The 26,974-nt window shown below is 41.6% G+C and overlaps 1 protein-coding gene across 15 annotated transcripts in view; it reads right to left on the reverse strand.

The window, feature by feature from the left end:
* The window catches only part of LOC111251975 (protein Obscurin-like), a 91,790-nt gene that overhangs the window by 37,620 nt on the left and 27,196 nt on the right, over positions 1-26,974 (reverse strand). For 10 of the 15 annotated variants that reach the window (XM_086991488.1, XM_086991494.1, XM_086991489.1 and 7 more), the window contains 16 exons: positions 26,684-26,771; positions 24,891-25,052; positions 11,137-11,402; positions 8,885-9,055; positions 8,145-8,403; positions 7,820-7,984; positions 7,294-7,437; positions 6,763-6,898; positions 5,812-5,964; positions 4,964-5,113; positions 4,393-4,635; positions 4,114-4,273; positions 3,494-3,669; positions 1,692-1,785; positions 1,105-1,283; positions 81-210 (listed from right to left, as the gene is read on the reverse strand). In XM_086991488.1, coding sequence (XP_086847614.1) covers positions 81-210; positions 1,105-1,283; positions 1,692-1,785; positions 3,494-3,669; positions 4,114-4,273; positions 4,393-4,635; positions 4,964-5,113; positions 5,812-5,964; positions 6,763-6,898; positions 7,294-7,437; positions 7,820-7,984; positions 8,145-8,403; positions 8,885-9,055; positions 11,137-11,402; positions 24,891-25,052; positions 26,684-26,771 — 2,676 coding nt within the window. The remainder of the gene's footprint in view (positions 1-80; positions 211-1,104; positions 1,284-1,691; positions 1,786-3,493; positions 3,670-4,113; positions 4,274-4,392; positions 4,636-4,963; positions 5,114-5,811; positions 5,965-6,762; positions 6,899-7,293; positions 7,438-7,819; positions 7,985-8,144; positions 8,404-8,884; positions 9,056-11,136; positions 11,403-24,890; positions 25,053-26,683; positions 26,772-26,974) is intronic. The other 5 variants (XM_086991492.1, XM_086991490.1, XM_086991491.1 and 2 more) reach the window with 5 other exon arrangements.

Below are 26,974 nucleotides of genomic sequence, written 5' to 3' on the forward strand. Positions count from 1 at the left end.
CATGGTCTAAAATGCGGGTTTCTTAGTTGTTTTAAGTTGGAAAAAGATCGCTTTTAAGGCCCCGTTTGCGGTAAGCTTACCATACAATTCTCGGTTTCGGCCAGCCAGTAATTTTGAGTTCGAGCATCGCTGATGCTCCCTCACTGACTTCAACGTCTTCGATGTTTGCCTCAATCGTTGGGGCTGACGGCTCTTTGTAGTTCACCGCACCTGTAACGCAGTCGGTGAGGCACACCTTCGACGTATGGGCAAACTAAGCATAACAAGAACACGGTGACCAGCACTATACAGACTCGTCAATACAGCACGAGAACACTACATCTAACATCAAACGCCCATTGTTATCCAACTTAACAGCCGGCCAAACAAAAGCTAAGATAAGTTTCAGAAAAGCTTTGATCGCTTATGGGCTAAGTTCATCACTGACTAAGTTGCTTAAGCTCAGTTCTCACGGTGGCCCGGGGCTTGAGGTTGGGCTCGTGTGCGCCGTACGATGAATTCATCTTATGCATAGTGCACATAATGAAGACAAATAGTTTGGGAGGAACAATAGTCTGATAATGAGAGGATCTTTATCAGGCTAAAACTCTTAAAGCTTTCGTACATGAGTTCCCTTTTCTTCGTGTAACCAGGTCTCGTATCGTAGAAAAGATATATGTACTACTGTTTATTCTGAATATATATACAGGGTAAGGTAACGATGTTGAATTAACTCGGTCGTGTACTTGTGTCACGTAGCATTTCGATGTCGACGTAAGTTGTTACAAATACAAATGCTATTAATTCAGAAATACAACCGTGACCTGGCTTCTTCATCGTATATTTACATAAAAACACAGACATGAATTACAAAGGTAAGAGCTGACAGCTGAGATTTAGCAGGTGGACTCGAAACATGCCATGCATTGGAGAAGAACTGTATCATGCCCATAATCGAAGCCAACAGCTTCCGTGGCATCTGCGGACTTTATTGGCATGCCACGGAAGTTGAACGGCCGGTGCGATGAAGTTAGAACGGGAACCATGCTTTACATTAAGTTTGCTTTTGTTTGTTTCAGGGCGTTGCAGGACGTGACTGCGGCAGTATTACGAAATGGTGCCGACCTTGAACGGTGAGTTCAGCAGAGCAAGAGATTTTGCCACTGTACGTCGATGCGACGCACGTATAAATGCCGGCGTCCTCGGGTTTGACATGTTGAAACACTAATGCTAGCGTGTCTTCATCATCGTTAAACGCCACCTGGAATCTCTCCGACGCTTCGAATTCTTTGCCATCTTTGAACCTGCAAAAGTATAATCAGCCATCCGCGTCAATACCAGGAGACGTACGTAGTACTATACGATTAAAAACTAGGGGATATTTTCCATTATCATATCACAAATTCATTTATCATTGTCCACTGCTCATAGGCGCTGTTGGTCGAATTTAGTCCTCCAAGATTCTTAATAGCTGTATCTACTTTATATAGCCAGAGAAGTAACTGCGCACAGCTGACTATACCCTTGGCCGTTCTGCATACGGTCGTATCACTTGGTAACATTTGCCACTGACATGCCAACGTCGCTAAGCCCCGACAGCGACATATGCAGTGCCGACCCATCAAAAGGGTACGAAGGATCTCCAACAGGCTCTTTTTGATTGAAGATCCCCTCCTACGACAAACTTTCTCTATCTGAGCTAGAGTACCCACCATGTGAATGCAGGCGACACCGTTGGTTGTGGTGTAGTTGACTTATCTCCAGCGTTCCCGTCCTCCGTCAGGCCTTGGAAGAGCACTTTGCTTTCTGTTTCCGTATCAGCATTTGCCGTCGTCAACAACGAGAACACCCACCATATTGGCACACGTATTATCGCCGTCACGATCAAGTCGTTAGTCAAAACACTAGTTGTTAGTAGCTTAGTAACTAGTTCTCAATAGCCACTCTTTAGCTGGCTAAATTACCACTATTGACAACAGGGCGGCCGTTCACGTCAGCGATTTTCGATCAGACCAAGCCACACCTTCGGCGTTCGATCTAATTTTTGACTGAACTCCTCGCGAACTGACCTCTCGGGTGACTTGGATTAATCCACATAACAAGGAAGGCATCTGCTAAACCGTAAGCCTTTCAGCCATCTGCGGGGCGATGGGTTTTAAGCGTATTCATTGTTGTTAACAACCTCCTCCAACATCAGACTTCAACTAGCAACGAAAACAACACCGACAATAGGGCTACGACACGTATCTGTCGCCATTTTGGTTTACTTTGTTCGACCAAGTAGAGATAATTCGGGTGCGATTATTAAGTCACTTGAACAGTGAGGGGTGGCTATTTTGAGGAAAGGGGTTCACTATTAATCATATTACAAATGTAAAAAATGAAGCTGCGCTAGGGTGGAGGTAGACCGTACAACTAACAAGGATTAGTCGCATCAGTGAGTGAACTTCTTTTGAGTGAAATTTCTAAAAGTAAAAGAGGAGCGGTTTTTGTTACGATGGCTTCAAGGATCTCTAGGCTACATCGGGCTAGTAACGAGCGGCTTGTGGAAACGGGTCAGTGAATCAAACATCGTATCAATTAATGCAGTTTATATACTGTTAAGGCCTATGGCATTCGTGGTCGACATGTTTGCATAGTTATTAAGTGATTGAAGCACACGTCCGAGCCTGAACAATGTGGATCAAACTTGTCGGTCTAACTGCCAACAACAAAGCCGGTCTAACTTGATTTTACTTTTTATTGACTAACTTATGCTTAGAGATACAGTGTTGCAAGGTTTCTGTTCAACACGACAAGATATTTAGAGATAGTCGAAGAAGACTTTAAACAGATGTACGTTAGAGGCGGGGTTTCATGCAAATTAGATCTTTATCTATTGCAGCATATGCATAGGCCGCTAGCTGTCATTAATATGGTATGGTATGTTTGATCTGTTCGAAATCTATCATCACAGTTGTGTATGTGAGTCGGCGTGTTTAGAAGTGCACGTGCTTATGTATGAACGCTATCCGCTATGATATACTGTGCTTACGTCAATTAAAACCTACATCGCACCCTCAGACAACTGACTCATACGCTTTGCACTGTTCGAAAAGATAACGATATAGCGCTTGTCAATACGCAGGACAAAGAATAGCAGAGTCGATATCGTAGGCTACGATAAAACAAATATACAATAGATATAGTACCCCATGGATTGCCTGACAAGAGGGTTTTACGCGGGGAAAAAGCTCGAAAATGTACAACCTATTCAATCAAAACACGGCTTATTCACTGGGTAACGCAAGAAGGCGAAATACGGGCCTAACACAGGGCAAACCCCCAATGGGTTATGCATTGTTCGTTTAAACCACAGAGTCACCTACTTCGCCTTTATTCAAATCTTCTTTAATTTAATTCTATGGCCTTCTTCGTACTTGGCTGCTATTTCGTACTAGTTAATTCTATTTGCCTTTGCGTTACCCTGCTGAACGTGCTTATATATAGTCGTAAACTTGTCGCTTCTACGCACTTGTCACTGTGATACATCCCGCCGTAGAGTCGCAACCCTCAGAATTCATGGCAACGCATGAATAGACAGCGGAGTCCTGTTCGGTGACGTGGTCTATGATCAATTCAAAAACCTCCTTGTTTTCATAATGCACCCGAATGCGGTCGTCCATCTGAAGTGGCTCGCCATCCTTATAACTTAACAATGCACAGGATCACAATAGTGTCATTTAATGCGTTTGAACTTTTTATAAACATACTATTTATAATAATTATTGTTTACTTAGCTTGTGCTTACTTTATGTTTCAATTTCGATAATTTTACCGGCTATCGAAGGCTACTGAATATATAAAGTTCGAAGCATTAGCTTGACCTATTGGCTGCACAAATTATTAACAAAGCATCTTTTGAATAGAATTCAAAACAAACATTGATCTAATACATGCATTACGTCTTAAATTTTGTTCGTCTGTAATAACCGCTTCTGTACGTCATGCATTTTATAGGTATGCATCGAAAATTAGATGTGTACGGCTTTGTTCGTTTAGATAAGACAAAAGTTTCTAGCGATAAGGCCCAGAAGCGTTACGAAGCGAACTCGGCCTATACAGTCCTGTTGGAAATTATTACTTAACACTTACAAAGCGACCTCGGGTGTCGGGAATCCGTGCACTACAAGCTCAAAGCGGACTGAGGTACCCTCAAGCAATTCCGTGTCCTTGAGTTTTACCTTGAATACGGGTGCAAAAGGTAACTCTGTTCCGCCGGGGCTTGTAGGCCTCGAGTCAGGTCGGCCAGAAGCTGAAATTATATGCGGCTAATTATAGCTGGCACAGAATCTTGGTTAACCAACATAAAGTGCGTACTGAACCTATTCTCTACCGCATTTTCATTCATACTTTCTACACATGGATACTTACCAGTCCTGACATTGAACGGGGCCGAACAGGAAGTTGTCCCCGAGGGGTTAGAGGCGACAATCGTGTACATTGCCGCATCCTCGGGCTGCGCATTGGAAATTGTCAGTGAATGGCGACCGGTTTTTGAGTCGCTGAACTGGGTGATCCTTGGGCCCTTGCGGACGGGAACGTTGTTCTTAAGCCATTTGAGCTGCGGAGCTGGCTCCGACTCAATTATACACTCTAACGTGGCTGTGTCGTTTCCTAGATGTCATATACACAAGCAAGGCAATCGGCGATAACGACTAAGTAGGTGCACACTGTATAACCGCTTGTCGCTGCTTACTCAGGGCCAATTGTAGATTTTGAGTTTGACAAGCTAGGATTTTCCCACCATCTTCAACCACCAAGAAATACAACTTGATCCGTAGGAAAGAGTGTTCGATAGGCTTAGTAATATACTATGCTATTATATTTAGCATATTGTTTCAACATGCTTGAAGAACATTGTGTTCGTATCATGTTTAGCCAGTCATCACATAATTTCAGTACCACAATTAATGACGCATGTCATTCCCCATTATCCACTTACGATGTGTCGATATTCCTCGAAGTGTCTGCACGAACTTGGGCTTTTCCCCGCTCGTTGGACTCGTACCCCGAGGCTCGAGGTCCGACACTGCGGTAGAAACAACAATATCAGCGTCTAACTCGAGGTTGGAAGCCACAGAGAGCAATTCGTCTGCAAGCAAATATTCACCATCCCGACCCAGGCACGACGGAATAATGCACAGAGGAGTTGGTCAGTCACAGATTAGACGCATAACGTTGAAGCGGTCAGGGCAAAGGGATGTTTTACGGGACTTCACAATAGAAGTACAAGTACACGCAACATATGTCTATATATTGTATGTAGCTACATTACGAACCAAAGTAAGCCGGGGAAAGAACAACTCGGAAAAAAATCAAAAAACTACAATGGCCAGGCAGGTGTTGCATAAAAAGACAAAAATAATACAAGTGAGTTGCAAGATTAAGAGCCTCAAGTTCCGTGTCTGAGGGATCTTGACGTTCTTAAGAATACCTAAAAAGCACATAGCAGCACTATCAGCACCCTAGTATTAATTACCCTCAGTGTCAAACTCGATGCGTGTCACTTACCATACGCGTCTAATAGGGTCAATATCAGATAATCGCGTATGAACATGGAACAGAATGGTAAAGCCATATTGATATTAAAATGAAACAACAAACCCGCCTTCAAGAAAGGAGGAGTACGGGAATCGAGAGCGAAGAATCATTTTTCTTTCGCCTTTTAGATTTTTCAATTCTTTCAAGTTTCTCATTTATGGTTCTTCTTTTCGGGAAAGAACAAAGCGACTGATGGTCAGTGGCCAGGTACAGAGACGAGTAGTAATGCTTGCATGAGGTGTTACGAACCATCGACGGATGTGATTGACCCACTGCGGAGAGACTCCGTACCTCCGGTTGTCGTTGTTCGATTGGCGTCGTCTTCCTGTGTAATCTCGATCCGGGTCGACACTTCTTCCTCCTTGACACGTAGCTCCTCATCAGCGGTCATTTTCTCCACGACTATTGCGGAACCGTTCGCATCGAAGAGTGACATAGTAAAATCGCAGCAGCAGTGATGTTGTTTTGAAGGTGAAATGAGATAACGATCAGGTGAGACACTAATAGTTAAATCACACCTGTCTATTACTGATTGTTTGTGTACTAGCCATAAGCACGCTTTTTTGTCGAGGCTAGTGTTTTGACTGAAAAAGGGTTGCTTTGATGGGATGCCATCTGTTATTTGCCACACGGCAGCTATAATCGTATGGTTAAAAATATATCTGACGTATATATATATATATATATATATATATATGTAAGTATATATACATACATCATTAATGTTCCGTTCTGCTTAATTTCTAAGCAGGTTATAGGAAAAATTTATTGAATGGCAAAAACAATATGTGCAAGTTTTAGCTAGCTTAGTGTGCATATTGTTCAGTCTGATAGGTCATTACATGCGTTTAATTATTGGCTCATGGTCGGTAAATATCTAACCTCATGCCCATCATTTACCGTAAGCTTAGCGCGCAACAGAACAATTGCACGTATAGTATCGTATAATCATGGATTACCTAGGTAGCGCCGATCAATGGCCCGGGTCACCTCGTATTTCTTAGTTAATGCATTTAGCCATGGGTATCAAAATTTTTTAAAATAATACGTATTCTATGGTGTAATTTAGATGTTTAGCCATCTTCTTCTAAAAACACTTCAACTTACGAATACCATAAAATTACGAATGACTTAACATTTTGAATTCCTAGAGGATTTTTAAGGATCAGAGCTTCGTGCTTGCGTTTGGATCATACAAACCTTCAGATTTAACAGTGGACGCTTGGAGCTGTTTGGACCACTCTTCCTTGTCGTCGACCTTCATAATGATTGGACCCTCAGATGTTGACGTCAGCTTCAGGTTTCCAGCTTCTTCGCTTACTGTTGTCCCCGTTGTCTGTAGCGTAATATCTCCCCGTTAATACATACCATTTAATAAAAGTAACGCATAAAACACGCACACACATAGTACAAGTGTAAATATCGTTACATTCAAAGGTTTTGTTTCATACTTCCAGAGGAAAATATGCCATTTTTATCAGCCTGTTACGAGTACAAGTTACCGAGAGCAAACGACAAAAGACAAGCAAAAAATGAACTCCGTGTCGATGGCAAGGACGAGAACGGTGAATGCAGGGGCGGTGACAGTAGCTAAAGTAATATCACACAGCTATAAGACGGAAAGCATGTACATTCCGGAAGTCATCACAGAAAGGAAACAGGACCGAAACAACAACTAGTGAACTACGCGGTGATCAGCGCATTCTGGGACATCATTTAGATGTTCACTACCTTGATGATGCTCTTCATGATGTAGATTTCCTTCTGGCTGACGCCGCGGAACTGCACCTCAGTAAGACATAGCCGACCCCCACGGAAAAGGAAGGCATGTCGCTCCTGAATGCGACCCTTCAAGTCCGTGACGAGCACCTTGCCCTGAAGCAAGTACCGCCAGCATCAAGTAAGCAATCAGGCAATTAGCAGTTCATGATAGGACTCCCTTCCCGTCTAACGACGGCGTAAGGACTATCATGAAAGCGAGCTATAGCAGGAATATCCTTCATATAGTGTACTGTGTCTCCCTTTTTTAGGAACACGAGTCACAGCGATAATGGACCGTTATGAAGTATTCGCTTTGACGATGTGATGATGAAACAATGTTTCGTACGTTGCATGATGAAAAACAGACAGATCTGCTAATGCGGTTACGATAGCTGTGATCCAATCAGACAACCTCTGACGGCTGAGAGGATTAGTGACAAAATTGGTAGACCTATGTGATGGGTATCCATTTTTCTGGGTCTTTCTCCTTGCTTACCTCCTTAAGTATTCTTCCGAATTTCTGAATGTTCCCTGAATATCCTTCCATCCTGTTAATGTAGTCGAGGTCGACTGACCGCTGAGGGATCGCTTGCATGAAGTCAAGCGCCCTCTGCAAATCGTTAAAGTCCTCGCCGGCTTTCGCGTTGCACTTAATCAACTCCTGAGTATAGAAAAAAAGTAAGATTGAAGTACGTAATAGTCAACTTTCTTTACAAATAAAATTTTTAACCTTGAACAAAAAGTGGTAATATAAAAAAATGCACCCGTGCGTGAGGTTCATATACTGCTACCTAACCTAAGCTGTAGGCTTATTCACTGACCTTAAGAATCAATTGGTAATCGTTGATGCGCTGCAATGGCAGCTTGAGATGTTCCTGAATGGTCTTCTCATCTCCAATTTTTTTCGAGAACCTTTCCAGATATTCACGCAGCTCGGGTTCGTCCTTAAGGAGCTGCTGTGCCTTATGCTCTTGCTCGACATATTTAACATGTTTGTCAAAGTCGCGCTCCATTCGAAGCAACGTCGTACCCAGCTTCGTTGGCTCGCGAGCGTTGAACTTTATTCCAGTAATTAATTGGCTACAAACAATGAAATCAGCCGATCGCTCGTAACCACAGACAAATGATTATACTATATAACACACTGCTTCCTCTGTTTGATCTTAAATCATCGTCTTTCTTTTGTTTAATCTCACTTGAACATCTGCGTTCGAATTTACTTCACGTGTAGCTAACGAACAATAAATATGCTCCTCATTCTTCAGTTATGCTTTTTTTTTTTTGTTATTTAGACGAATGTAATGAACAACAGGTTTCGAAAATGTCCTCTAAGGCTGCTTTGTATGTCCACGACATTTTTCCACTATGTAATTTCAACGACAAATATATAGCATGCTTACAGAATTCGTTATGATTTAGGTAATTGATAGAAGAATCAAAATTAGACTGTTGCCTCGGCTGTTCTTGCCGTTATCAGTGTGTGGTATCCCTTATATTAGTATTGGTATCTTTGTATGATATCAGGTGTTGTTCAGCTAAGCTACGCGTGTTGCTTACGTACTCGTTGTGGAAGTCGCAGATATCCTTGAAATTACAGAACAGTTGGTCTTTAAACTCGCGAAGTCTCTTGGGCATTGCGGGATTGTCCATTTCTTTCATGTAGTTGTTAACAACATAGAGCATATCTCGGGCAAAGTCCTCTTCTGTCTCAACCAGCTCCTTCACTAATGTTCTGTAAATAAAAAAACAACGGCCACAGAGATTGCAAAGGCGCAAATGGAAAATTTCGTTGACGGTAGCTTTCCTCTGTCTGGGAAGAGCGTCGTACATTTGACATTAGCAAACTTCCACCTTGCCTCCTTTACACCTAGCACAATAGAGCGTTCCGGGGTGGTAATCGTCGTTTCAGTTCCCTCGTAGAGAGACATAAAGCACTACAAGAACGAACCACTAATAGATCTCTATTCGACGAATAGAAAAATAGACGGGCCCGCCAGCACTATTATGATTCACTACATGATGAATGGGTGAAAAGTGACTGGTCACTACCTGTCGTGCACTTTACGGCTGCCATAAATCACCAAAGGTGTGCATATTGGGCACGCTTTATTGCCTTGAGCTGACCGAAACCTTATCAAACACAGAGCCACGATAACTAACATGCGAGCTTATTCGTTTCTCAGTTCTCGCAGTTAAGAAACGAGCTAAAGTTATTTAAAATATTACTAGAACAAATTTGCAGTTTCCTGCAACAGCATTTATGTTAGTGCAGGCACATAGTGAATAGTTAGCCCCTCTTTTCTCAAAACACAAAAAAAATATGTTTAAACGGAAATGTCGTCTACGAATTGTTCTGGATGGTTTTCTTACTTTCGAGGCTGACGGGGACGCTCCTTTTGTCTATTTATTTTTTTAATCTGCGCTTTGGCGTGCAAACTCGGCCCTTGTGCTCTGCGTAGTCATAAACTACCTGTAACTCACTTCATCGCGGAATCCTTGCAAACCCAGCAGGCGCCTCTTTAATGAAGTTGACTGAGTTGAGTTTCAATCTTATCGTCAGTTGTAAACTCTCATTTCTGTGGTCTTTACAAACCTATGGTATGGCTTCGTATAGCGGCGATTAACACACAACAAGCGAGAATACACATACTGATTGACAAACGGCGGAGCAGTCTTTTAAAAACGTTTTTTCACACCCACTCGTCAAGTTCGCATAACCGGTCGCTCATTCTCTCTTAGCGATAAAAATCGTATTGATAAATGAGTGATCTGTTAAGAGTCACTAAATTATACGCTAGAAGTATAGCACGAAAATTGTTACCAACCGAAATAATTGGAAAACGAGGACACTTAGCTCCATAAGAGATACGCAGAAACATATTGTATAATACTTACTATTCAATAGACGTAGCATTGACTGATATATCAAATCTAAATGGTTCTACTTAATACACGACGATCAGTATTTGCAAACTTTAAATCAATTGAGTTATTGTCCATCACCTTCCCATAAACAAAGCAGAAAAATAGATGACATCAATGCTATCTCTCTTTTCTGTTCAGTATAATCGGTAAGATACATAATTTAAACAGTCCCATCTCTAGCTACGAGACTCGAGACGCAACTGTGAGATACCATTATCACCTAATAAGCACTTATTTTCTATTATTAACTCGCTCAGCTACTGGTTAACGTTGACAAGCAAGGCCGTCCAACTAGCCTTAATATGGACACGATCGTTTGGTGCTCTATAGAGCCGACGAAGTAGGTGAATTCCATTTGAATTCGGTCTTGTCGAACGAAAAAATCAACCTGAGCACCACCTGTAACAGCGTTCCTCCTTGTTCCGATCAGAGACGGTTTCTACTATAATAATTTATCGTCGGCTGACACCATAATAATGGATACTGTTACCAATCACTTCTCTCCTCGGTGACGGTGATTATAAAATTTAATCATAAACACTCCTTATCGTCATACCAGTGGTCACAAGCATATTTTTACGTACTATTAGTATCATTCGATCAGAGATTAATATTAATAGATACTTCACTGGAATTCTCGTTTCAAGCTAGAGGGGTCAGACACGAGGCAAGTACCATATTACCACATCCATTGACTATACCACCGAAATAATATTGTTATTCCATTGCTCAAAATAACTTTAGTTATAGAGAACAACTAACTTTCATGTTACATTAGACAACTTATTATAACAATATATATATATATATATATATATTATAATATAAAATACGGTGAAGGTTCGGTGAGATTTGTGTAATGAAAAAATGAATTCGGGAGATACTTACTCCTTTCGAGTTAGATAAACTTCACTGATCTTCTTTTCCTGCATAGACGTAACACGTTCGGTTGTGGCGACAGCGCCTGCTGTTTTCTCCAAACAGTAGGAGCCGACCCAGCCCGACTGACCAGTGGACATCTTGAAGACCTTCCACTTGCGAGGTTTTCCGGTTTCGAGAACTTTGACCTCATCGCCTTCTTTGAGCACTAATCCATCTTCGTCGGTAGTAAGAGGTTTATAGTCGAGTATCGTCACGTAGATCGAACCCACAGGCTAATCGATTGAATATGAAAGGCCAAGTTAAATATTCACACAATACACAATAATACAGTACAATACTATACGATACTTAATAGTAATAGTTAAACATATCTGAAGATGAATATTCAGGTCATGAAACCTTAAAAATGTTTAGCTTTCGATGGCTATGATTTATTATTTACGGAGCAAGTACGTTAATCCGTTACAATGTTCTTTGTAGTTTAAGATCACGGCTTGGGCTGGTTTAAGAGCCTGAGTTCTAATGGTTTATCAGACTAGCTGAATCGGTCACTAATCATATACACGCGTCCCTTGCAAGAAAAAATGTTTACTCCATTACGGACAAATAGACACACAGATATATCTTGTTCCTTTGTAGCCCCACCACAAGAGGCACAGTTCATAGGTGTTTCCGCAGTTCTCTATCGGTGCTTGCGGTCAGTTTCCCTCTCTGACTATCCGAGTCGTCGAATTGTTGTTACGTTTGCGAGTTTCTGGTCTAGAGTGCTCGACGTTATAATGATGACCCAATTGCACAGGGGACTCACAATACGGTCATATGTACCGCATATGTAAACCAAATTTATGCTCATTTATAGAGTTTGTTGTATCTTCGCCGGCGTGACGAACATGAAGATACGACCCTATGTTTAATTGCTTCCTATTCTTATTAAACTGAAGCTTCTAACCTGCCTCGGGTCAAACCTTAGTGAATTGCACCACTAGAAAGCAAGACCACATTTGCCGTAGAACGACAAAGCTCTACGATTGCATGATCTGCTCTCATCTTTTTTCTTTTAGCCAATTTATTTTATTAACGCGCAAGACGAGTAAGCTTCAGTGACAGTTGAATCGTTCGCATGTGGCCTTCGGCGAAAAGCGATAGCTTGTGTGGCAGGTCGCCAATATTTTCATCAGTGATCAAATACGCGTCTGGCCTAGCGTCGACAGTGTAAAACTGATTATCGATGGCTAAACGTTATAAACGGAATTAACATAAATGTCATGTCGGGCAAACAACATTTGAAGATCATACGTACAAATCAATCCCACTTTCCAGACTTTGTTTGCCTGGTACAAAATTTATGCTGATTCCGTAAAGGACGCTGCATTCAGGCCACATGCGATCAGGTGCTGGTGCACTGCTATGACGTGAAAATAGAAGATTTATTTGAGCATCGCCTCACAGGCCTCCCCAAAACAGTCGTGACTCTTGACTTGCAAGATCCGAGACAAAAAAAACAAGTCCTTCACGACTATCGAGAAGTTGTGGTAATAACTAATAAATTTATACAATGTTATCGTAGGTGATAAAGTGGTTCTATTACTGTTCGAAAAAATAGGCCTGAAGTACTGGGCTCTCCACAACAGTACCACACTGACTTACACGTCCCTGTTCTTTTCAGATAACAAATCATGACACACGTGCATTAAATTTTTTTGAAAAAGACAGCTGAAAATTTGATTCAGGCACGTACAATTCCTACGACTCGTGTTTGATCTAATGGCACATCATGCGCTTTCTGCACGATGGCTTCTACTTAATCGATACGAGAGACTGCGTTTACCTATAGCTGTCGACCCTTTAACAATTCTATTCAAGCTGTTTGCAGAGTATCAGCATTGACAACCTTATGTTCACCGACCCATCGCCCGTTGCTGCGCTCGTCTCGTTTTTGCCTTGCCGTACCGTTTACATATAAATCTGTTCATTGTCACGGTCACAGAAGTCACGCAACAATAGCATTAGGTCTACCAACCAATCAACTGTGGCCTGTCGCTTCGAACAGGTATTGTCCGATGGCCAGTTAGCGTGTTTGGCTTCTAGACAAATCAAGCACTGATTCCTCCCATTAGCTCTACCAAGCAGAGCTTCATTCGGCAAAGCAAAGGCCTATCTGTTTACTCCGATGGCAAGCTAGGAAGCGACGCTATTTGCCTAACGCTTCCGCGCTCGAAAGGTTAGCGTCGCAGATCAAACTAACACAATGTGACAGTAATTCTAGGAGATCATCGTCATTACAAGTAACAAGTAACCAAAAGAGAACAGGGTCGAACGAGAATAGTTTCAAGGCAAAACCCTAGAACAATGTTGGGTAGATGTTCGCTATACAGATCCAGTGTAGTTCGGTTCACTATTCCTCAACAGTGTTGGCACGGTTTTTGGGCCTTTACCGTATCAAACCCGGGTCACTCATTATATGTTCGTACGGTATCATGCTAGCTAGGTAAGAGCCAGTACATAGCGACTCGGAATAGTTGATTTAGGCCGAGGAGGAAGTTCATTGTTCCATCTAGGCACGATACAAAAAAAAATCACCAGCCAGACATTTCTGAAAAGGGTAGAAAGGAAAAAAACTACGCGTGATAGGCACTGGCATTGACCAGACGAGCTTCCTGCCGTTGTGATAACCGATAGTAGTCTTAGTCACCTGCGCGTGAACAGCCGGTCTACTGTGATTGCTGTTCACGATTCTCGAAGAGTAATCGTGAAGCTATTTGAAGTACGCAGAGATAAATCAGGCCGTACCGCACTCCGCTTATTGTTAGCGGAAACTAGTTAGTATTGTATAGCGAAATGATACAATACACGAAAAAAAAAAATTGTCGCTGCCGCAGCCGCTATTCAAGCCTACATTTGGCAGAACCGGCATCTTTACTATGAGATTACGCCCGAGTACAGTTGCTATGCTAGGTCAAAAGTAGCCCCGAAATGGTGGCTAATAAGATAGGTTGACAGGGCTTTCCCTCGTTTCTGTTGATAGACATATAATAATATATGTATTCGCAGTACTAGCACAATTAATCAGAACAATAGACAAATTAAGACATCTGCCCGTTATTGATCTGTAAACTTGTTTATTTAATAATAATAATAATATTATATGATTAATAATATTGTTATTATTTATTATTATTATTATCATAATTATAATGAGTATATAAATTGACAATGCAACCCTTGTTGAGCGTTTCGATGATCATAGTAATAGCTCTAGTCACGCCGAGTACTTGAACGTGTTATGCTATTTTTCTCGCATCGTAATACATAGAGAAATCCTAACTTAATTACACGTCGCCTATAATACAGTTCCGCTAGTTACGCACGAGATAGCGTTCGGCGAACAGCACTGTAGGCTTTTGCTCAGACCTTTTTGTTCGGATTGCTCTTAGTCGTATATCGGATAAATGTCTGAAGTTTCATTAGCGTAGCTGAACGAGAGCGTTTAGTTGCAGGGAGTTGGCGATTTGCTATGTGAGCTGGGTGACGTTGGCGGGGATTCAAATCCTAGGCCCGAGTCGCAAGACGGAGCGGTGTCGTACGGTGATTTGCCCTCGAGTTTGAATGGCTCAATGTCCACCTCGGATTCGAAGCTCGTGTCCGATGGTTTATCTTCTGTTTCGAAAGTTTTCTTAGATGTGTTCTCAGATAGCACAAAACCGTACTCTTTCTCCTCCTCTTTGAGCCGACGATAGTCAAAACCAACGTCAAAAATTCGACTTTTATTCTTGACAAACTGCTGAAAGTATTTTTCATCGTCGATTTCCTCTTCGTACTTTTCCAGCAAGCCCATCTCGCGAAGCTTATTGAGAATCTCGACTTCACCCTCACAATAGCCGAACACGTTTTTCACACGTCGTACGGTGGGCACGTGCAGGCCGGCGATGAACTGCGTGATCACATCGTCGGCAGTAATATCTTTCGTGTTTGTAGGTGCACAGAATTGGCTGCTATCCGCCATCGTTTTCTGCTGTGCTTCAAACTCCTTCATCTCCTTGCAAGTTACCATCTTAAGTTTCACCTCGTATACGTCGTTATCCTGTTTGCCAAACATGTACAAATTGTCTGAAGCGTCCCTTTTTAGTGTATGAATACCACCGCGAATCATCACCTCGACCTCGTGAGGTATGAAGTAATCAAGAAATCGTGTATCCTCCTTGGTGATCTCAAGCAGCTCTTCTTTAGCAATTTTCGGCCTCTTACCTGGATCCAGCACAGGATAAATATATATATCACCAAGTAGAGCCCTATACTTTTTCTGCATTTTCACGTTAAAGTCGTATTCGCTCACCATCAGCTTAGTGCCATCTTCCTTGATGTACGGATATATAGGAATGCAGTCCTTGTTAATCTCCGATGCGCCAGCTACCCTATCTCGGATAACCATCGACGTTCGCCTGGGAATGTACGGTATGTAGCTATGGCTGGCGCGTCTTTGCAAGTTTGTCGGAACAGTCTGAGAAGTTGAGTCCGAGGCAGTATCCACGCAGACGCTTCTTTGTAGCCCTGCCATTGCCCTGGAGCGATGTGCCTTACTTCGCAGATCAGAGTTATCGAGGCTCGTTCAATTACTAGCTCTACTTATATTCTCAATAATTCGTTGTGTGGGTTTCCTCGTCTTTGTTGGAGTCCACTTTAAGAATCTGAGATTTGCTAGTGAACATCTTTTGTCGATAGTATATGCTTATGTAACGTTGGGCGGCTTTGCGAGGGTAAGCGCCTCCATGAAGACAGGGCAAGGGTTAACAACGTCCTTACCGCTTGCACTTGACATTACTAGCCTAGTTGTAACAGTGAGCACTGGGAAATTAGTCGAAGACTGTAGCCTTGCTTCTTGTAGGCAACTAATGGTAATGCAGTGGAATGCAGGTGCCTGGTCGGGGTCTGCCACGCAAAGAAAGATGGGGTGTTGTCGTTATTGTTATCGAAGGTGACTATCAACCCATTGCTGAACAAAATTACCACCTCCCCAATAAAAAATGATAAAGCACGTCGCCTGGTGTTCCATGACGCAACCAAAGATCGTTTTGTCGTCGAATAAAGGATGCACTCGTTACAAAATACGAGCGTTAGGCGATTACGCTGGCTACTAGCTGATATCGCCCTAGCCCTCTTTGCTGGAGCGTCTTGAAACGTCAAGTACAATGAGACGTCAGGGCTTGTATAGTACTATATCTGCGTGAAACCCTAGATAACATAGCGGTTTTTATACTGGAAGCTGGTGCCGTACATTTTGATAGGCATTCCTTGAAGGCAAGGAAATCTGTCTACCAGCTAACGAATGGACACCAGCAAGATTGGCGACTTCGACTAGGCCGGTCTACGATCAGCAAAGATCGTTCATGATGATTTAAATAGTCGGTCGTTGAAGAATAAGCAATACGCTTTATCATTGTACACTTCATTCCTTTCGCTGAACTTGTGTTCTCATCAAAGAAAACTGGCGAGTTCCGTCATATCGTCAATTGCCCATTGTAAGCCATGAGAAGTTAGAGACTCGGTTATATAACGAGCGAGGCTTGCATACAATAATTAAGGAGGAATTTAGCCTAACGTACCGTGACTGTATCGTTTTCCGATTAGTTACAACCTCGCTGTATCGTAAAACGAACCCTTTTTAGAATAAAGCCAATTCACTTTGAAGACCTGGCTTGCACGAGTTTGAATTTTCGGGTTCACCTAAACCGCAGACTGTTTCAGATGGGATCTTCATATAAATGTCACAAATTTTTCATCTTTGCGGCGGCTTCGGATGTTCTTAGTTTATTGTACATTGCATCATTAGCCCTGATTCTAGGCAGTAACTACGTCTCGCTGAAGGCAGGATGTCACAATAGCGTCATTAGCCAGATTAACAGTGGTTCTTTTCTGGCAATCGTCAACATTATTAAGTAAGAGATTTTAAGCGGTATTTTGGTAGGTAGAGCTTGTTGCATCTGGTACAGGTGCTAAACGAAACAATGTGCCGGAATAGTTCTCACCGTAATAGTGACAAAGTACCTGTTCTGCTATATCGCCTTAGAAGATCGCCGTGCAAGATTCGATCCTCATTGAAGCTATGCTATTGTCATTTTGATGAGCTAGAGAACGTGACCTGGTCAACTGCTAACGTAACAAAAAGAGTCTGCTACTGGTCGGTCACTTAACTATACGGCACACCATTTAGACTTTCAATTCGACTTAATTTTTCAAACGTCGCTTAATCAGACTATATTCGAAGGTCGAATTGGCAATTTCTGACAATATTCTCGCAGCTCTGTCAACTGCCCCGATGGAAAGTACTTGAGGAGATGGTCCTGTGCAGCAGATCTAATCCTCCAATAACACAGTATTCCTTGTATCAAGGCGATATTCGAGCAAAAACGACGAATGAAGGCGTACGTTTATTTGTCGCCTAGCTCTGTGTAGAGCTATAAGACGCCTCTAGATCAGTGGGAGCATACAACCAACTGATTCGCCCTATATTGTAATTCGCTGCCTTGCTGAGGGGATCAGCTGGTCCCTTCCTGGTTAGCTGCACAATTTATACCAAAAAGATAATGACGATACGCAAGGCTAACAGATGCACGCAACGATGTGTCTATTCAGCTCATGTAATTGTAGTGGTTCGCGGACCTGCTACCTAGGGAGTTCCTAACGTAAATATCTTCAAACGACTGGCCGAGGAATGCACTAGGTGTGAATTTGATGGCAATAACGGACAGCGATCTTTTTGTGTGTCGTTGAAAGCCGCAGATACGAACTAGTCTAGTCTCAGCAAGGGTTTACAAGGGAAGGCCACGTAAGTAAAAATATGCGCTTTTTGAGAGACTTTAAGAATTGCATCTAACGTTTCCTCAAATCATCTGAACATTACCCTGATTACCTGCTGATTTATCTAGATAGACAAGGACACTACACGAAAATCGTCCATTAAATTGTGATCATTCTTTGCGTCCAATAGAGATATGATTGAATGGCTATGTTGTAGTTACTATTTGCCCGTTCTGTTATTAGATCATTTTTCGTCTTTTTCTTTTGCATCACTATGGCAAATCTCAGCCTGACAATATGCGTCGCCTGAGACGGCGAGGTCTGAGGTGTGTCGAGACAAGCACTTCAAATATCGCCATTGTTTTCAATCATAGCTAACCTCTATCATATGCAGCGATGCGTCAAGCCAGCAGGCGGTGGCATAGCAACTATTAGTAGCGTGCCAAACCTGAGGGACGTGGCTTACCTTCACTTGAACGCATTGTCAAAAAGATACTACGCTGCTGTTATCTCAACGGCAGCATGAGGTTTCCTTGTTTTTCATTGTAATTAGCTTTAGCGCTCGGTATAGGAATATATATTCCTACGCCGAACTACGCATATGCATAATTGACGCATCTGCAAGGCGGCAGCCAGGCATTTCCGGTGCAATGAAGAGACTTGCACTTACACGCGCGATTACTGAGGTGTTTCTCACCCTCAAGAACCAAATGCGTGCTGAAAAGTCTAGCACTGCGATGCAACGTGTGCTGTAGAGCGAAGTTGTATATATATATATTTCTTTTATATAAACGAATGTATTATACATACATTCTATATGTGTCAGTTTTTCAAACATAAGTTCAATTGTTGGTCTATCTTGTTGAAGGCGAAAAACAATTAACGTATACAGGAAGTAGTAATACAGCAGTGGTGCTAGAGCACGTCCTGAGGATGCTCTTTATTCAAAAAAGCAAAGTTAGGCCTTGAAGAAATAGGTTCTGCGCGACCACGGTGAAACATTTCCGGTAACTAATCGAGAAATCGAAGTCGTTCTTCTTTAGAAGCTCTTTGCCCACCACTCACTTATCTGCTAACTTAATTGACGAAAGCCTTGTGGATTTTACTTAGTCGTTTAAAATTTTAAACAAGTTAGCTTACAGCCAATAAGCGCCCGCAATGATAGAGTATCTTAACATGGTTGCCTAAGCTAAAAAAAAATCAGTTACTAAAAGATAGCCTAGAACATTATGCTGGCCAATCAGTAATTACTTACGATTGCGTAGAGAATTCCGATAGTTGTCTATAGTAAACTAAGTATGGCCTAAATCATGTGGAATGCGTTACCCATAACTGAACAGAGTACGGTTGTATATGTACATATGTATGACTAAACAACATACTGTTCTCCTATACTTGACTGTTTATAAAATACAACCTATAGACGTTCGGACTGAATGCATCATCTTCCTTGGTCCAACCAACTTTAATTATCACGTCTCATTATCTATTTTAGGGCTCATTATCTCTTTAAACGCGATCATCCTAACACTATTTCCATATTGGACTATTATTGTTTACCTGTTGTTACTTGAAAATCGAATTCTCCCCCGACAAAAACATTTCCGCAAATCTTATTGGTAATCTATAATTATTCGTGGCGCTCATGTCGAATAACCGAGCTCTAATTCAGTTAGACTTCATGTTAACCTCATCAACAGTAGTAACGGCAGAAGCAGCGCTGCTGCTATTGACTAGCCCTTAAATCAAATAGCTAAATATATCGAGCGTACGCGTTAATAGCTCAACCTTTCATCATCAACCACTTAACCGAAGGCTCTCAGCCACCAGAAGAAATTAATGAAAAAAGAAGCCTGCCCGAATGATTCACTTGAAATACGAATTACTGCTGTTCTATAACAATTTGGCTTGTCGCTGCTAGATGATGGGATATACTAAGACAATTACGTTAGCTAACTAGAACCCAAAGGCTGTACTCGGTGTGACGGTTTTGAGGTTCTACGATGAGCTACCGAGTCACCAATATTAAAAGCCTAAATTATTGGAACACCTGTCTTTTCCCTAGATTCACTTCCGAGTTCACACCTGTAATAATGGGCACCGCGCCATTGATGCATTTGTACCGACAGCGTGCCAATAGCCAAGCCAGTCTGCAACAAGCTCGTCTGCAACAAGCTCGTCTGCTATTGCGCAAACTTTTAAAAAGCTAGCATCCGGCAGCGACATGGTCGCTTCGTGTTTTGACGGCGAGAACGATCGTTTTGCTAAGACACCTGCTAAAAAATCTGATAGAGTTTTATAAATGGACGTTGTGAATAGCGAAAGTAAGCGATTCGGTGAGCTAATCAGCGCGTGCAATGCGGGACCAATTACCGCTATCGATGTACACCGCTTTACCTGATTCGTTGAGACACATAGAAACAGTAAGCTGGCTCCGCACACTGGCGAAAATGTCAGCAGGATGCCATGTTAGGATAGATACGTGCTTTAGAACGATTTGCATATGGCGTGATGATTCGCAGCGGGCAATGTTCTATCCGGCAAGCCTTTCCTACACGTGCACGATACTGTGATCGTCGGTCGGCCACTTAACGGCAGCACGAACATGTACTGAACAAAGCGCTCTCGATCATACACGGCACGGATAAATAATTACCTTGTGGCTATAGCGAAAATTCAAATAGGGGTATCTTGCTGTCATGTAGAAATTTACCGACAAATCTGTCAAGCTAGAACTGAAAGTCAAATAAATTTTTGTGCGTCTAGATAAGCCTTCGTCTCGCAGCTATTACATAATGCGGTGTGAGATAATAGGCTTTGAAGTGGTTTCAATTCGCATTAAGAGTATATACCAAATCGACAGAGTAGCTTCGGTAGCAAACTAGACTTGTGTTTAGAAGAGCATGGTAGTAGTGGCCCCTATTTGCGTTTTTCTTTTTGGTTTTAAGGAGCAGCTTCCAATTTCTTCATTAGTTTACAACTGTACTCAGCCGTAATAAAGTTAAGTCACTATTGGCCTCTGGTGAACCTGCAGTGCAGAGAATGTAACTATGGGCACCGACGTGTATTGTGGGAGCCACACCAACCCATTTTGTGTATTGGTCATCGCCGTATGAAAAACTTTCTTTGACCCAAATATCTGTGCGGAACGTTTCTGACAAAGAGCACAGCGTTCTTCGCAAAAACAGGCCAAGAAGGGCCACTGCCTCTCTTGGCTCAAGGGCGGAGAGAGACGATACGCTCCTCCAGAAACAAAGGTGTAGCCTTTCGATACGGCCGAGCCCGAAAGCTGCTCGGGTAAACCGTGTCCTCTAAGTAAACATCTATATTCGGTCGTATCGTCTTGTTTGCGTTTTATCTCTGGCTAGTAATGCTCGCCGTCTAATGTGACGCTGAGACTCACCCGTTATAAATCCGGATGTATTCAGATCTTTAGTTACATTACATATTTTGCATTTTATAAAAGTGTTCGAAGATACCGACATGAATTTAGAAAATCATTCGCATAGAGAATTTTCAGCTTAGCTTCTATTTTGCGTACGAACCCTCACGGTTTTTTAGGGCAACTAGGAAATAGAAAGTTTAGGTTACAAGAAGTTGTGGAATTCGCTTGTGGAGAGCTTTTTCGGATGGCAAAGGTTTTTAATTACGGAAGTTGACGTCATTGCGGCACACGGCCAGGCTGATTTTAATACTCTATTTGGCAAAAACGTTTTTATTGGTACTGCATATTCCATGTTAAAATGCCTGATCATCTTTATGCTTGCAAATGACGTGGATATATTTTCGTCACGTAGAGACGCAGCTGCTTAGCAATGCGGTGCAAATCTGTCTTCGTCAGTTCCATATTATTGCGCGATAGCATGAAAAACTTGACAATGTATTGAACAAAACTTTCGTCAATAAATGGCGTGTTACTGTGTGACGAAATAAATACAGCAATATCGCAGCGCAATGAATGCACAATAGTTTTTTTTACAGTGGAGTTTCAAGATTTAATAAATAGCGACGATGTACCATACAATGTGTGTGACGTAAGGGAAGCCATTTTTCATATCTTCATATAATAAATGTAAAAGTAATTAATATTTTTCAAGAGCCTTAAAAATACCACGTCATCTTCGAAAGCAATCTATCTGCTATACGCAAGCCAATATTTCAGTTAGTTGTCCTAGGTTTAAAAAGCACAAGCTGTCCTCCCTTAGTTGTTACCTGAGCAGACGTCACTAGTGTCCTAATGTTTAAGGGTGGACAAAATTCATGCCGTCCGTGAAAAAAAGGTTCTGCTTAAGTGCCAATAAAGGCCAATACTGGCAGCTCGGTTGAGTTGTGCATGCAGCGCAATATCACTTCGGCCGAGTTATTGCGTCCGTGCTTCTTCATGAAGGTTTCCCGTGAAAATGTCACCGAACGAAAGCGTTCGAACTAACGAACCTCTACTTCAAAATCTTTGTGAATAATCAACGCAGCTCTGATATTTTCATTTAAAACCTCGTAAAATTATACCTTGCTCTTGGTGGTATAAAACACTTGACGAATAATTATTGAAATAGTTATTTCATTGTTATAAATAAAGTAGCTGAAGTAATCAATCTTGGTTAAGTTCTGTTTTTTGGCAGTTATTTTTTCAAGCTCCTCAAGATCAGACCTCATATTCAATGTCGAAAAATTAGACACTGAATAATCATCCGTAAATGCTAGGGGGGTTAAACGCCATTTCATTCAGTGCAGAACATCCAGGTCGAAAGCATCATCGAACATATTTGGTAAGGGCTAAATCTGCTAAGAGATAGGATTCGGACGTCCAGCAAGATACGTACACCGATACAGATAATTTATCGTACGTAGCCGTGTATGAATAGTGTAAGGCAACTCAAGGTCGTGATGACAGACTCTTTCTCAATGTATTTAGTGCTTAGTAGTCAACTTTGATAGTGTTTCATTTGGTGGTATAAATTAGCTAATTAGCTAGAGCTGAACCAATGTACGCCCGCTAATATATGTCCACGGTCGGATCTATTGTTTTTTTTCACACGATATACTTAAATGCTACTACAGTGTATTTCAATCACAATACATTTTTCTGTATGGTAACCTTATATGTAAAAACTAGCTTTAGAATATAGTTTCAAAAAAAGCTGATAGATAGAAAAAAACTATGCCGTTATATTGTTATTATACAATTATTTAATTTCAGTTCCGAACGTTATTCTCGTTTCGAACATGTAACTCGTTCATTCTCTGTTTTTTCTTCTTTACAGACTATTATCACTAAAACCCAGAGATTCTTTGTTTCGTACTCTCCGTTAATATGTAGTGGATGTGGAGTTTTCATTGAATCTCACTGGACGCTAAGTAGAGTCGCACGGCATATGAAAACCCTTATGATAAGAATCGCAATTTTAGATGTGCCGTTAAACCCGGACCTACCGTTAATACGACTAGCTCTATCTGCAATAGCGTTTACGTTACGTGCCATTTCTACTCTGCCTCAAAGGTCCAATAGAGGGAGAAAGGCAAGGCTCGTCATTGTCGCTATACTTACGAGTGCAAATACTTGCCTCGTGATTTTCTTTAAGGTCCATAGGTTTAGTGGTACTGAGAAAAACGTACCTTCAACAAAAACAACGGTGTGTATGGTAAGTAGATATCCAAAATGGAATTCTTTAAATAGAATTGAACAGATTTTTGCGACAGCAATTGGTTTTATGATGTGACGTATGCTGCTATCTGCCGATACGTAAGATAACTACCTAACATTGGTGCTATCAGATAGCAATGTAATGTTTAACGTTTGTGGTGAAGCGCGGGACCACTACCGACTCATCCGTTTATTGATCAGCATGCTCTGGATAGGTTTATAGCCATCCGTATCAATGCCATTGCGGTAAGTTTACCTTAGCTAAGAGCGCAGGCTGCTAGCATCAAGAAAATACGCTCGAAAGATTACCAATCCACGGAGCAGAAGTACAGATGGACACTTTTTGTTCTAGCGTCATCGGAACTGCAGCGCAGTAAAGGACAAAATATGTCTACCATTCAACTTCTCACAGTTACTTAGAGCGAAATTATTGCAATGTGTATATGCAGGATGAACGCGCAAAAGGGAAAAGTATTCTTAACAAAACACCAAATATTATTTACCAAACGTTAAGTCATTATCAAGCTAGCTGAATGAGCACAGAAGTTAACATCGAAAAAAACTTTAAAACATTGAGTTCCATTTAATATATTAGCTAATACTTGCTATACGTTTGTGATACTGAATCTCTTTATTGATTGCTGACCGCTGAAATATTCGGTCGGATACGTCGTGCTGTAATGTGAACATAGCAAAAAGTTCACGTAAATTCCGTCTAGTCACTTCGGATTTCGAAGGGTAGACGATATTGAAATAGGTTTAATCATCCTGATAAAATACGCAACTATAAATTCTCAATAACCACTTTTAAAGAAACTGGTAATTCATTTTCTGAGCTGCAAACATCACGTTTGAATGTCCCAGTTTGTAGCTGACCTTCTTTGTTCTGCGATGCACCGTATACAACCCTCTAGGTTTTTTTTCTACATTGGACCTGGAATCTTATTGTCAGCTTTATACTGATCGTCCAAATCGTTCGGCCGTACATTTAGATTAGGCTATTCACTGGAAATATTTAACTAAATAAAACCCACACACGCCCATGTGTCTTGTATTTTTTGTTGAGACCCATGACGTGAGAGGTCACGGAGTCAACCGCAGTCATTGACTAGTTTTTATTTTAGTTCCGAAACAGTGAAAAAAGCATGAGCTGAGGCGGAGTACGGTAGTTCGGATCAGGTTGCCATTTCGTTGCGTAATCACACTGACTCATACTTCGCATGAGACTCTAAGAGATCACTCTATTGTAACGCTCTAACACTCCAATGTAAAGTAATGCGGGCATAAGGGTCGTAATATTCTACACGCCAAGACCATAACTTACGGAGGAGTCTTCGAGCATTTGGAGATCTCCGCCCTCGCTTCCAAACGTCGATGAATACGATTGTTTCGATGAAGTCTCAAACGATTTCACCTCACCGGAGTCGATATGCGTTATCTTGCTCGATCGCGTAGAATAACCTGTTATTCCACCCTCCATTTCCACCTTAAAGCAATGGAAGAAACAGAACAGACGGCTTATTCTAGTAAGGAAGTGCTAAGTCAGCTGTCAACAAGTGCAAATATCGAACGTCGTTATCCTCAGAATGACGAAGTTCACAATTGCTTGACCTCGCACTGCGTGAAGGACTACGATACTGCGCCACATTTTTAGCATTGACTTCCCGCTATAATTTGAACTATAATAAGCTATGGTAAGATTGCCTGGGGCGTATTCAGTCTACAAATGGTAAAAACTAAAACCTTGGATCATTTCGGCACAATTAAAGTTACACAATTTAAGCAGAATTTGGCGTATGATGAAATCGGTGTCATGATCTTTACGGTGCCAGCAAGAATATTAAATCAGTACCTTCAATATTACGGCACAGCAAAGAGCGTTACGGCATCCGAAATAAGTAATCCGCTATAGGATTTGTGAGAAAAATTGAGGGTGCAAAGCACACACAAGAAACGGTGCCGTGTAGGTAATCACGCATTCTTACCCTAAATAGTATATAGTAAACAAGTGCACCTGGATTCATATATACATATGTGTGTTTTTATGGCAATATAAATAATAGATAGCTTCTTAAAAGCTGACAACTTTCAGCTTGCTAAGCATTTATGGGTGAGATTGAATATCTGGATGCTCTCGTGGAAACGCGTTTGTATACTTCAGGTGACCTCATAGTCCGATACGGGGCGTAGACGCTGTTTCACGCTATGGGCCAGTCGCAATACTAACGTAGTGTCTAAGGACAGTATCGAAAGTAAAGCTAAAAACGATCTAGATGTTATCAGTAGCGCTTTTAAAAAATCCACTGACAATATACACTACATTTGTCTCAGATTAGTCTAAATCATAACAGTAATCAGACTAATTCTATTTACTGAACTCTGCCTTTAGACAGCGATTAAAGGAGCGTCGATACAAGCGGCAGTCTTTGTGTCCGAAGTGACGCCTTCACTTTTTGCTGTACTACAGGATCCTGTCTTATATTGCTCTTATATTGCGCCAAATGGAATTGGGGCATGTGATTTTTAGGTAGCCTTACATAGAAGAGTACAGATTAGCTCGGTGATGACGCCACTGGTCGTTATCGAATTTCAGACGACATTTTGAAGCACATAGGTATATTAATGGCCACCATCAGGACTACACTTACAGATTCCATCGCTTTAGAGGGTTAAGCTAATTCTGCAAGACGAAACACACATTCGACCTGGTACATAGCCCTTGTGACCTTGGTCGTCCAATTTAAGGACCGTCCCTGCTAGCACTACGTATAACATGTCCCTTTCATTTAACGAGTACAAGATTCCTACAATACTCTCCCTAACCTCGTGTAAGTTAACAGATGCAAAATGAAGATGCACTCTCAAGAGACGTTTCGTTGTCATTTTCGGTTTGAGGCCACTGTGGTGTCTGCAATATTCCATAAATCTATTTTGTTTTAAATATTGATAATTTGCCGCGATGGCATACGTACATCACAAAGGTGACAGTTAAACAATAATTTTCATTAACTATGTTTTTAATAGGTCACTATGTCGCGCAGTTAGCGATCTTTACCGCATTATCTGATTGAGTAATCTAATAATGTAGTTGGAAGATGAAATAACTCGTTAGCATACCTTTGTTCGCTTTGATGAAAAAGCTTCGTCTGAGGCTTCTTCAGCCAGTTGACGCGAGAAGCGCGATATCGAGTCATCATCGAAGCTCCTGTTACATATAACATTAATTTTTACCGAAAGGCCCAATCAGTTTTCGATTCTGATTTAACTGATATAGGTAACTTTCTCATGTAGATTGAGTAGAGCGTAACGTGTCATTTAATGAAATGCTGGAGGGTGACAGATGAAACAGTTAGGGCCGCGATGAGGTATACAGGCCACTGTAGACTTGTACCAGAAAATTCGTAATAA

The sequence above is a fragment of the Varroa destructor genome, unplaced genomic scaffold, assembly GCF_002443255.2.
Source record: "Varroa destructor unplaced genomic scaffold, Vdes_3.0 BEIS01000005.1, whole genome shotgun sequence".
Classification (NCBI taxonomy): domain Eukaryota; kingdom Metazoa; phylum Arthropoda; class Arachnida; order Mesostigmata; family Varroidae; genus Varroa; species Varroa destructor.